General features: G+C 33.1%; 2 protein-coding genes across 4 annotated transcripts; both read right to left on the bottom strand.

The window, feature by feature from the left end:
• Positions 1–3,318: 3,318 nt before the first annotated feature.
• On the bottom strand, positions 3,319–7,121 carry LOC111700351 (translation initiation factor IF-2). Of its 3 annotated transcripts, none has more exons than XM_023471233.1 (6): positions 6,921–7,121; positions 5,105–5,308; positions 4,382–4,473; positions 3,816–4,175; positions 3,640–3,712; positions 3,319–3,421 (listed from the first exon to the last, which is right to left on the bottom strand). In XM_023471233.1, exons 1-3 carry the CDS (start codon positions 7,033–7,035, stop codon positions 4,382–4,384), a joined length of 411 nt encoding a protein of 136 aa, XP_023327001.1. In that variant the 5' UTR covers positions 7,036–7,121; the 3' UTR covers positions 3,319–3,421; positions 3,640–3,712; positions 3,816–4,175. The 3 variants fall into 3 exon arrangements, with proteins under 3 accessions (XP_023327001.1, XP_023327000.1, XP_023326999.1); XM_023471232.1 differs by having other exon boundaries at positions 3,803–4,175; XM_023471231.1 differs by having other exon boundaries at positions 3,323–3,421; positions 3,640–4,175.
• Positions 7,122–8,331: 1,210 nt separating this feature from the next.
• Positions 8,332–10,124, bottom strand: LOC111700332 (dnaJ homolog subfamily C member 7). The gene is made up of 5 exons (XM_023471211.1): positions 10,022–10,124; positions 9,514–9,573; positions 9,306–9,393; positions 8,991–9,113; positions 8,332–8,556 (listed from the first exon to the last, which is right to left on the bottom strand). The coding sequence occupies exons 4-5, from the start codon at positions 9,111–9,113 to the stop codon at positions 8,332–8,334; spliced, it is 348 nt and encodes a 115-aa protein (XP_023326979.1). The 5' UTR covers positions 9,306–9,393; positions 9,514–9,573; positions 10,022–10,124.
• Between the last annotated feature and the right edge of the window lie 3,574 nt (positions 10,125–13,698).

A 13,698-nucleotide genomic window follows, 5' to 3' on the forward strand; every position in this document is an offset into this window, starting at 1 on the left:
ATATGAGTGTCAGCTTTGATATGAGTGTCAGCTTTGATATGAGTGTCAGCTTTAATATGAGTGTCAGCTTTGATATGAGTGTCAGCTTTGATATGATACCTATAATCCCGATCCCTTAAATCTTGAGATATCCACAGTGGGCAGTTTTAGTTTTACATGGAGAATCTGCTGGATCCATGGGGGCTGGATCTTAGCTATCTCTCTGTGTATATGAGCCCGATTGTACACCTAAGACAGTTTACTGATAAAGGATATTAAGAGATTATGGCCTATTCATACAGTACAAATATCAAATATGCAGTACGTCTGTGGAGTACAGGTTTATGGGGAGGTTTTGTATCCTGAATTCTACTCAGTTTTCACAGACGCCCTCCTGTGAAAAATTTAATCCTGCACAATAATAGTGTAGTGGATTTTAATAATTAAATGGGAAATAAATTCTCCATTTAAATATTTTCAGGAATCACCCCCGAGTACTGTAAACACAGATTGACCTTTAAAAGTGGAGTACATGGCCTGTACAATTAGTAAAGGATTAGCGTACATCATCACTCTATATACATGACCTCGTTGGCTGGATCTCTTGATTTTGAATATCGCTACTTTCTCTGTTCTCTGATTGGTTTATAGCAAAATTTCTTGGCTTCTGATTGGTTGCTCGTTTTCTGTACTTAACGCGATATCATATAAAGATTAAATTAATTTGCAGATTAACAAAAGGTCAAGATGAAGTTTTAAGATCTCGATATCCACATTACAAGAGTTCTCAACTCTGCCCTCTTCTTTTCTTTCCAGAATCTCATGAATCTATAGATAGTTAGACATTTCATTTTTATAAACGTACTTCTTTTATCTTAAAGAATGAATTTTTTAACAAAAGTATTCGAAGATAAAAATATTTTCCAAATATTGGTGGGTTAAAGGGACTGTACACATAATTTCAAGGGACCATCCTGTGATAGAGTGGCGTGTCCGATTCTAAAAGGTACCCTTGCAATCTTTTTCCTATCAAGTATTAAAATATTCAGTCCGAGTACTCCAGTTCTTGTTCTCAGTCCGAATTTACTAGTTTATTAGTCTTTAAATTTAAGTGTCCCACACTGAAAGTTTGGATTTATATACAGGGTGTCCCACACTAAGCCTGACTTAAAGATTGAAATAAAATACAAGGGTGTCTCACAATAAACATGACTTAAAGATTGGGGTTTTTTTTTGCAGGGTTTCCTACACTGAGCATGACTTAAAGAATGAAATTATATAAAGGGTGTCCCACACGTCACTAAACATGACTTAAAAGATTGGTTTTATATACAGGGTGTCCCACACTAACCATGACTTAAAGAATGAAATTATACACAGGTTGTCCCACACGTCACTAAACATGACTTAAAGATTGGATTTATATAAAAGTTGTCCCACACTAAACATGACTTAAAAGATTGGATTTATATAAAAGTTGTCCCACACTAAACATGACTTAAGAGATTGGATTTATATACAGGTTGTCCCACACTAAACCTGACTTAAGAGATTGGATTTATATACAGGTTGTCCCACACTAAACATGACTTAAGAGATTGGATTTATATAAAAGTTGTCCCACACTAAACATGACTTAAAAGATTGGATTTATATAAAAGTTGTCCCACACTAAACATGACTTAAGAGATTGGATTTATATACAGGTTGTCCCACACTAAACCTGACTTAAGAGATTGGATTTATATATAAGTTGTCCCACACTAAACCTGACTTAAGAGATTGGATTTATATACAGGTTGTCCCACACTAAACATGACTTAAAAGATTGGATTTATATACAGGTTGTCCCACACTAAACCTGACTTAAGAGATTGGATTTATATATAAGTTGTCCCACACTAAACCTGAATTAAGAGATTGGATTTATATACAGGTTGTCCCACACTAAACATGACTTAAAAGATTGGATTTATATACAGGTTGTCCCACACTAAACATGACTTAAAGTGCGAATGAACACTTAATTGTTCAATCAAACTAAAATCCACGTCGAAGATTATTTGAGCAAGTGGAGAATTATCTTTTTTTTAAATTCGAGCGGAATTCGGCTTTTTTAATTAATTAGCTCCATCGAACATATTTTACTAGGAATGAACAACAAATGTTTAATTTTAACAAGTCACACAGCAGAAGCTTTTTGGGGTTTAAAGAAATTTGTAGGAAACTACAAATTTTTAATTTTATGAAATTTTTAATTTTATGAAATTTTTATTTCATTTTGAAGGAGTTCAACTATCCCGGATATTTGAAAAAGATTTTACATGATCAAAAATGTCAAAAACGCAAATCTTAGAAACAGGAATGATTTCTACAGGGTGTCCCAAAAAACATTGGAATTCAGTGACGAATTCGATATCGTCTTTGTTATTAATTGGCATTGTAATACCTAATTTCAAAAGCCATATTATTATGTCTCCTAGAATTCATTTTATGAAAACGGTAAATGGCTGTAAAGATGTGTCTATAATGTCTCCGCAAGATGAACAGTGAAGACTGCCAAGTTTACTGCAATTTTCTTGTTTTACTAAGTACAACCGTATGCAGTCAAAACATAAACAAACAAAATGTAAACATAGCAGACGAAACTCTTACAGAATTTAACTTTCTCAGTAGGTATCACTATACTAAATCAAAGCATGATTAAAAAGATGATATCGAATTTGTCACTGAACTCCCATGTTTATTGGGACACCCTGTATATTCCTCGAGTAAAATCTATTAAAACTCGACTGCTTCCTCCTCACAATATTTCCCTAAAATATGGTATCAACAGAAACACTTTTCGCATTCAACTTTCAAATAGAATCTGATTAAAATTTATAAACAGAACTCTGACACATGATATGTTTGCAAAAGAATCGAAGACAGCAAAAACGAGTTTGGACAGATTAAAAAGAGAAGATAAACATAAAGGATGTCAAATGGGCGCGAATCAGAAATCACTATTCTGTTTAGAACCTACATATTTTTCACAACCCAACCTATTTTATTTTGTTCGACATTAAAATTAAATCTATTATGTTATTTTCCAAAAGTTTCAAGTTCAAAATCAAAAAATACAAACACTCCGACAAAGTTTACAATAAATATCCAACGTTTCTCTTGCTTTCCTTCCCTTTCTTTAGAATTGAAGGATATACTTCCACAACCTACATTAATGGGGGTTTTTAAATATTTTCTCCGGATGCATTTGTATGCTTTTGTTAAAAATAATTACTTACTTTTCTAAATTTCAAAAGACAAGATCTCTCATCAAAACAAACTTAATTTCTACTATTTCTAATTTTTATATCATTTTTTATTAATTTTTAATAGTTACATAATACAGTACATAACTATAAAGCTGCTAAGACAGTTCACTCTGTGTATACCGGATAATCTACAGTGGTAGGCAATTATATCAATAACTTGAAGACGACTTTTTTATTTAACAAGCTTTTTTCGAATTACAAGTTTATAAGTAATCAAAGAGAAGCTTTTTTAATTGGCAGCTTCTCTAGACTTCTATGGTTCTGTGTATCCATGCTGTTAAACAACTTGATAAAAATTAAAAGTCAAATCGAAAGTCGTCTTCATTGTATTAATATAACCGCCTACCACTGTAGGATAAGTTGTAAAACATTGTTCGTTGGGGTTTAAATATATCAGAATTACGTTCATTTCTTTTGTCCTATAGAAAACAAGTTTGTTTACATATTTTTGCAGTACACTATTTTGATGACGTCAACTAAATGTACTGAAAAGCTAAATGTAAACAAACTTGTAAATTTCACATATGAACTACAAAGAGAAAACTTGACAAAATATTTAACTGGATGTTATCTCGTAATTGTGTACATACATTTGTACATACATGTACTGCTCAGGGTAACCTATTTAATCAAAATTCACGTACCATATTTTGCCTAAATTATGTACAATCTTGAATCTAAATTATTTGAAATTAAAATAGTTTTTACTTGCATAATTCAATATCTTGGTTTTTGGCAAAATTGTTTTCTTTTTGGAATAAAAACAGAAGTTAAGAGAAGGCGAGATTTTTCCACAGTAAGAATAGTATTGGACGAAGATTCTTCGTTATGTTGCGTAGCACGTTAGGTCACGGAGCGCCGCAGTTGCGTCATCTTCGATATCTGGCAAAAAAAGCATTTTTATATTTGGTTGAGATTAAATTGTCACTTAAGCTATGTTAACAAATTCATGCCATCAACTCAAAATCATTTCCAAAATATGGATAAAATAAAAAGTGCATAAAATCATGCGAAAAAAAACTAAATGTAAATGAAAGTATATTTTATTAATAAGAAAATTTAGTTTCAAGATTGAAATAAAAACTTACTCAATCATCGATGGTAACTTCTGACATGGGCGTTATTGTGACAGAGGAGGGGAGGGTCGGAGCCTTCCCATTTATACCAGGTCTTATACCTCCTAGATAGATCATTAATATCATTGTTTTCATTATTATAATTTTTATCTTAAATATCATTAATATCACTAAAATCATTATTATCATTATCATTATTATTATCATTANATCACTAACATCATTATTATCATTATCATTATTATTATCATTATTATTATTATTATCATTGTTATTATTATTATCATTGTTATTATTATTATCATTATTACAATTATTATCATTATTATAATTACTATCATTATTATCCTTATTATTATCATTATTATCATTATTACAATTATTATTGTTATTATTATTACTATTGTTACCAGTGTTATAATTTTTATCATTATTATCATAATCATTACAATCATTACTATCATTATTATAATTTCTATCATTATTATCATTATTATTATTACAATCAATACAACCAATGCAGAAGGACAACAATCGTAGACACAATTAAAAAAGGACAAATTAGATTTAACTTTTAAACTTTTAAAATTAGGCTTTTTTATCGGAAGAACGTTCATGATGTTATATCAATATTTGGCGATGAAAACTTTAAAAAAAACGATTCAAAAGTTTTCAGTCCAAGTCTTTTTTCTAGATTTATTTTGATATTCCTAATTTTCCTATTAAATTATTAACCTGGTGAAGGTCGTGGTCCAACATTCATCGGTCTGATCCCTGGTCTCATCGGGACCCCTCGGTTACCATTCATTGGTCCGCCGCGCATTGGTCCACGGAACACTCCGCCGCGCATAGGAGCCCCGGGGCGCATGGGAACTCCGGGGCGGACACTGCCGCGCATATTTCCTCTGAACTGAGCATTCATCGGAACTCCGCGCATTCCTAAATATATTCAATTTTTTTAGGTGGTGTATTTTTCGACCTACGCAAATCCGCTATACTACAATTCTGACCTACGCCAAATCCTCTATATTCCACTTCTGACCTACGCCAAATCTGCTATACTACACATCCGACCTAAAAGGTTTTGCAGCTGCTATATGGACTTGTGGCCGCAGATCCCAGCCCCCTAGCCTGTCCTAGCCGCGGCGCTCGGCCACCTAGCCTGTATTAGCCGCAGCACTCGGCCCACAAATTGTCTTAACCTAACCCTCAAATAATACAAAAATGAACAGCTGGCGTAGGTCTGATATTACAGTAGGTCGGAAAGTTAGTAGGTCAGAAGTTCCGTAGGGGGGATGTTGAGAATAGACGATGTAATATTACCGTTTTTTAGCCTAAAATTAGACAGGTTTTAAAAAATTGAAAAAAAAAACATCTGGACAGTATTTAGCGGTTTAATATGCACATTTTGATACCCATGATCCATGTTAGAAAAAAACAATAAATCTACATTCTCTTACGATCAATATTTTTTTATTCATTTGTTACATTTTTTATTTATTTTCTTCAGTAATTCTAGTTTGCTACTGTATAATCTTTTAATCTTTATAATATTTTAATTCTAGTTTGCTACTGTATACTCTTTTAATCTTTTATATTTTAATTCTAGTTTGCTACTGTATAATCTTTTAATCTTTTATAATATTTTAATTCTAGTTTTGAATTTGATTATTTCTCTTGTCGCTTGCGCAACTATCTAAGAATGCCGCGCACCACTCACATTTTTCGAAATCCGTTAAAACGTTTTTTAAAAAAATAAAATATTATAAAATATAAACTATATGCAAATGTAGCGAAAGATAATCTATGACTATAGGTTGTAATCTCTGAATGATTTATTTGAAATTAAATTGATTTTTTACGGTCCAAGTTGTATGTTGCATCTTTCTGAATTTGTATGGGCGCTAAGCTATTCGTTATGAGACGTCTTTAACAATTTTCTCCTTAAACCCCCTTTCATTTTTCGCGAACACTCCCTTTAAAGGATAACGTCGTATTTTCTGTCTCGAAAAGTTTTAATTTCTGAGATTTTCTCCAGTCGTTCTTATAAGCAAGAAATGCGCAAGTCACTTTAGCAGAGAAACCACAAATATAAAAAAACAGTTTTAAAACACAAAAACATGGAGTTCTCGTTTATTCTTGATAAGACTAGGTTTTCAAGCGTACGTTGTAAATCGAGTATGGCAATCTTTGCAAGAAGGGTTGCTTGAAATTATGCACTTGAGATTACGCTATACAGTCCATTTGAGCAACTCTAATATTTATGTGAAAAGAAAGAAACGAATTTTTAAAATGAAAAACACGATTTTGAGTTGCAGAAATACATGTAAAAAATACTAAATAGGTCTTTAAATCTCACTCAATTCAACGAATATTTAAATGATTTGTCCTGAAGTTTGGGTAAAAGAAGCTTGAACTATACATAAAGATAATTAACGAAAAAGATATCAAATCAGTGCAGTGTGTTTATCAAATTTTGTCGTGTTTAGAGAAAAATCCCATATTAGACTTGTAAATTGCAATTTTTATTTTGAAGATTTAAAAAACTGACCTGGTCTAAGGCCCCCGGCCATGATTCTACCGCCCCTGATGTTTCCTCGGACCACTATACCGCCCCTGACAGGCATACCCCTTGGGAATCCCCTGGCTATAGGACCCCCTCGCATAATCCCTCCACGGCCTCTAGCTGCAGCGCGAGGATGAACCTTCTCCAATATTCTAGGATCCAGGTCCTAAATTTTGTAAAATATATCATAGGTTGGTTGTTAATATTGTTATTATTATATGACAATGAATATGACCATAACAATATATGTTGAATATGAATATGACCATGACAATTAACATCAACATGAACGTGACCGTGACCATGACCATGACCATGACCATGACCATGACCATGACCATGACCATGACCATGACCATGACCATGACCATGACCATGACCATGACCATGACCATGACCATGACCATGACCATGACCATGACCATGACCATGACCATGACCATGACCATGACCATGACCATGACCATGACCATGACCATGACCATGACCATGACCATGACCATGACCATGACCATGACCATGACCATGACCATGACCATGACCATGACCATGACCATGACCATGACCATGACCATGACCATGACCATGACCATGACCATGACCATGACCATGACCATGACCATGACCATGACCATGACCATGACCATGACCATGACCATGACCATGACCATGACCATGACCATGACCATGACCATGACCATGACCATGACCATGACCATGACCATGACCATGACCATGACCATGACCATGACCATGACCATGACCATGACCATGACCATGACCATGACCATGACCATGACCATGACCATGACCATNTGGGTAGAAAGATGGATAGTTAGATCGAGAAGTAAATATAAAGATGGGTAGCTAGGTAGATGGATAGATAGATAGAAAAGTAAGTATAAAGGTGTGCAGCTATATAGATGGATAGATGGATAGATAAGTAAATATATAGGTGTGCAGCTAGATAGATGGATAGAAAAGTAAATATAAAGGTGTGAAGCTAGATAGATGGATAGAAAAGTAAATATAAAGGTGGGTAGCTAGATAAAAGAAATAGTCTCTTAGATATGGCAAACGGAAAGAAAGAAATGACTTATTAGATTAATATTAAAAAAAAACTTCTGTCTTAAAATTTAATTCAATTGCAGATTTATGCAGCAAAAGCAACAAGGGTACCGTCATAAATCGGACATGACATTCATAAATAGGACATGCCATTCATAAATCGGACATGCCATTCATAAATCGGACATGCCATTAATAAATCGGACATGCCATTCATAAATCGGACATGCCATTCATAAATCGGACATGCCATTCATAAATCGGACATGCCACTCATAAATCGGACATGCCATTCATAAATCGTCGGTCACTTGAAATTACAGTCTCTTTAAATATTACCGTAGAAATCCTTTCTGCTGAGTTTGGCGAGTTCTTGTTTCGCTTTATTGAGAAGATCCCTGTAGCTCTGATTATGTTTGTCTACAGCGAGGGCCTCCTGGTAGAGCCTGTAGGCCTCGTCGTGGTTGTTGGCCTTGAAGGCGGCATCCGCGGCCTTCTTCTTGTTCTCCTGGTTGTGTCGGTCGCGGTTATTCACTCGTTCTAGGTCACGGACCTAGACATCAATTAATAAATAAATAAAATGGAAGTTTAAGGTCATTAAAGTCGCCATTTTCCTAAAAATGGTGGATTTCTAAATACTAAAATCTTGTTTTAAAAATATTTCCACGCCAAATATGCCATTTTCCAGCTATAAAACAAAATATATATAGATAACTAAGCTTCCATTAATCCGCAACACATTAGGTTACACTCTACAGGGGTGTATATGTGCACTAAGATTTATCCCCCCCCATCAATCTCCACCTCTCTCAAGAAATAGAATTTAATCTCTTCTCAGACTTTTCCTCTCGAGACGATTTTTTTTCTCACATTTACACTTTTTTCTTTTTATTGATTTTTACTGTTTCTGACACAACTTCATCAAATCTAAGCTTAATAACCTTCTAAGAAAATATAAATGCTAGAAGATTAAAAACTGGATCTTACCGCTTGATCCCAGTTACACAGTTCCATATAACATTTTCCCCGTTGCACCATAGCCACCAGGCACGTAGAGTCTAGTTCAAGAGCTGATTCACAATCTTCTATACTTCCAGTATAGTCTTCCATCTAGATATATATAGACATGTATAGATCTATATATAGATATATATAGACATATATAGATATAGATGTATTTTTTCTTATAGCCTTACCAGCTGGGAAATTAATGAACGAATAATAAGCGAATTAACTAAATATATGAATGAATAAAATGAACTGACTAAATGAATGATTGATTAAATGTATTAATTAACCAACCTTGGCTAGTAGTTCTGCCCTGCTAGCAAGTAATCTAGCATTAGTTCCTTTATTTCTAGGATCTATCTCTAGTGCTTCATTGTAAATACTAAAATAGAAAATAATAATAATGATAATATTAAAGCTCGAGTTGCCCATCCCATCCCATCCCATCCCAGTTCAATTTTTACGGAGGTCTTACTAAATAAATAATATGTATTAAATATACCTAATAGCAAGATCTATATTATTGCTGTTTGTTGCTTTGGTCGCCTGCTCCTTCTTCTCTCTAAACAGAAAACATGGAAATTGGGATTAAAAAGGGATTAAATAGGGATTAAATAGGTATTAATATGAATCAAATATGTTTAGAGATTGATAATAATTTATGTATCCTTATAAACAGGGATTCATAATATTTAAAGGACAGTTTAAAGTAGATGGAAAATGAATAGAGATCAGATCATCGGAACTATCGAGGTAGTAAAATATATATTTTAGTAGGAATAAAGGAATGAACAAGTAGGTAACTAAATAAAGGAATAAATAAATCAGTAAGTAACTAAATAAATGAATAAATAAGTGAGCAACTCAATAAATGAATAAATCTGAGGGTAACTAAATAAACGAATATTTGATATTTAATTAAATGAATTAAATAGTAAATTAAATAAAGGAATTGCGTTTAATGCAGAGTGAAAAAATAGCTGAAGGAATATCAGGATTAATATTTTTACCTGTATTGTCTGGCTTTCTGAAGAAGGGCTTTAGCACGGCTATGGTCTTTGTTTATCTGTAGAACCTAATCAATCAATCAATCCAGTGTTTCGGATCCATATCATTTTGATTTGGATCCGGATCCGGATCCGCGGATCCGCATCCGTGTTCATGGATCCGGATCCGGCTCCTGATACGGATCCGGATCCGAGGTAACTTTTGATTCTGTGAATCGGATTTTCCCTATTAAATGTTATGCAAGGTTATAATTTATAAAATGTCGTCATTAATTTACTATATTGAAATGAAAAAATAGAGAGATAATTTATTATAATGATTAATGATATGTATTTATAGATAATTATATGAATAACGTTAGGGTATGATTTCCGTAGCAAGAGGCTCAACAGAAACATTCGAAATATCTAATTTTAAAAATGATAATAATAATAACAACCCCGGGAATTTTGTTAAATTAATAAATAACATGAAAGTTTACCTAAGGAAGAGTGCTCCAACGTTTTTCTGATCATGAAGAAGGATGGAAGACGCAGCTTTAGCCCCATCAACATATCTGCAAATAGTTAAGAAAGTTAAAAAAAAAACAAGATGTTTAAATTCAACGATTATTATTTGTAAAAAACTCGCAGTTAAGTTAAGATATGTTTATGGTTAAGGGACTGTAAGATAAATTTCAAGTAACTTTAAATGCAAATGTGTCGATGCCAGATTCACTTCGATTTCTTACACGTTATTTATCAGCTGAAGGTTTCAAGTAGGAAAAACACTACCTTCCAAGATGAGCTAAACAGTCTCCACGGGTCATTTTAGCTCTTATACAAGCTGTAGCCTGTCCAACCACTTTATCCAACAACTCTAGAGCCTACAAGTATACAAAAATTGGTAGTATACTGTGTACAATAAGAAGAAGTTACTGTGTACAACAAGAAGAGGTTACTGTGTACAATAAGAAGAGGTTACTGTGTACAATAAGAAGAGGTTACTGTGTACAATAAGAAGAGGGTACTGTGTACAATGTGTACAATAAGAAGAGGTTACTGTGTATAACAAGAAGAGGTTACTGTGTACAAGAAGAAGAGGTTATGCTGTTTACGAGAAGAAGAGGTTATACTGTGTACAAGAAGAAGAGGTCATACTATGTACAATAAGAAGAGGTTAGGGTGTACAATAAGAAAAGGTTAGTGTGTACAACAAAAAAAGGTTACTGTGTACAATAAGAAGAAGTTACTGTGTACACAAGAAGAGGTTACTTTGTACAAAAAGAAGGGTTACTGTGTACAAGAAGAAGAGGTTATACTGTGTACAAGAAGAGGTTATACTGTGTACAAGGAGAAGAGGTTACTCTGTGTAAAAGAAGAAGAGGTTACACTGTGTACAAGAAGAGGTTATACTGTGTACAAGGAGAAGAGGTTACTGTGTACAATGTAAAGCGGTTGAAATCAAATGAAATGAAAAAGATCGTGAAAGACCCCCAATGTGGGATCCCCAGACCGACATCCGGTTACTTTGTTACAATAAGAGGTTACAGTGTATACTACAGAGAGAAAAGGTTATTGTGAACACTGTACAGAAAGTAAAAGTTATTGTGTACACTGTACAGATAGAAAAGACTATTGTGTACACTATTACCTTAACGAAGTCTTTATTCTTCATGGCATCCATAGCTTCCTTCTCCGTTCTTTCAAGCTTATCAAGGTCATCCTGATGGACTTTACTTCCGGATATCATAGCCTAGATAGATAGATAAATGGATAGATAGATACACAGACAGACAGAGATTCCAGATTATAGAGTCTAGATAGATAGATGACAGACATTTAGACAAACAGAGATTAATTATCTAAGAGAAAGAGAGATTAATATAAATAAAAATAAATTTAGATTAACAAGTAGATGTAAGGATAGATAGACAGATAAAGTTAAATGAGTAGAATAAATAGATTGTATAGATAGATAAAATACATGGATAGCTAGACAGATAGATTGATGATTAATGGATAAATTGAATAATTGATAGAAAAAATATTTAAAAATCTTTTGTTGACACAGCTAGAGAATATCATTTATAAAAAACTTGCATGGATAATAATTTAAAAAATTATAAATATAGAAGTTTCTTGCCTAGGGAATCCACAAAATTCGAAATTTTAAACGAATGGATGTCAGATGGAGAAATGTTTTAAATTATTTTTTATATTATCATTACAATTTGGTTCAAAATTAGGGTATTACTATTATTAGGGAAATTATGGTTTGAACAGTGTACACTATACAATCTACAAATTTGAGTGCACAGTCTATAATCTAGTGTAAATGTACAGTGTATACTGTTTAATCTACAATCTACAAGAATACAGTGTATACTCAATCTACAAGAATACAGTGTATACTGTTTAATCTACAATCTACAAGAATACAGTGTATACTCAATCTACAAGAATACAGTGTATACTGTTTAATCTACAATCAACAAGAATACAGTGTATACTGTTCAGTCTACAATCTACAAGAATACAGTGTATACTGTTTAGTCTACAATCTATAAGAATACAGTGTATACTGTTCAGTCTACAATCTAGAAGAATACAGTGTATACTGTTCAGTCTACAATCCACAAGAATACAGTGTATACTGTTCAGTCTACAATCTACAAGAATACAGTGTATACTGTTTAGTCTACAATCTATAAGAATACAGTGTATACTGTTCAGTCTACAATCTAGAAGAATACAGTGTATACTGTTCAGTCTACAATCCACAAGAATACAGTGTATACTATTTAGTCTACAATCTACAAGAATACAGTGTATACTGTTCAGTCTACAATCTACAAGAATACAGTGTATACTGTTCAGTCTACAATCTATAAGAATATAGTGTATACTGTTCAGTCTAAAATCTATAAGAATATTGTGTATACTGTTCAGTCTACAATATATAAGAATACAGTGTATACTGTTCAGTCTACAATCTACAGGTGTATACTGTTCAGTCTACAATCTACAAGAATACAGTGTATACTGTTCAGTCTACAATCTACAAGTGTAAATGAACAGTCTATGATCTACAAGTGTACAGTTACAGTACAGTCTACAATCTAAAAATGTACAGTCTATAACGCACCAGTGTACAGCGTACTAGCTAAAATCTACAATTAAGTTAACAATGAAAAGTCTAAAATCTATGAGTGTATACTGCGTACAGTATAAATTTGTAGTGTACAATAACGCAATGCACAGCGTGCAGTGTACAAGTGTCCCCACCTGGCAGTTGGTATATCTCCTATGCGTACACAGCATTGTACAACACGAATACAAGCTTTTACAAAGTCAGGAGTCAACCAGTGAGGGGAGTTTATTTCAGCCAGGGTCTAAAAATTGATTGATTGATTGATTCATCCACCCATTCATCCTTTCATTCATTCATTCATTCATTCATTCATTCATTCATTCATTCATTCACTTATTCATTTATACATTCATTAATTTATTCCTCCGTCCCCTTTCATTCATTAATTCATTCATATTTTTAATAATTTCATTTTTGTATTAATTCATCAGTTCATTCTTTCATACTTGCGTAATGAATTAGAAAGAGAATAAGAAAGAGATTTGAATTATGGATAAGATGAATAACCTGGCTATTGCCAAAATACTGAAAAATCGGAAATATGATA

This window comes from Eurytemora carolleeae, unplaced genomic scaffold, assembly GCF_000591075.1.
Source record: "Eurytemora carolleeae unplaced genomic scaffold, Eaff_2.0 scaffold311, whole genome shotgun sequence".
NCBI lineage: Eukaryota > Metazoa > Arthropoda > Copepoda > Calanoida > Temoridae > Eurytemora > Eurytemora carolleeae.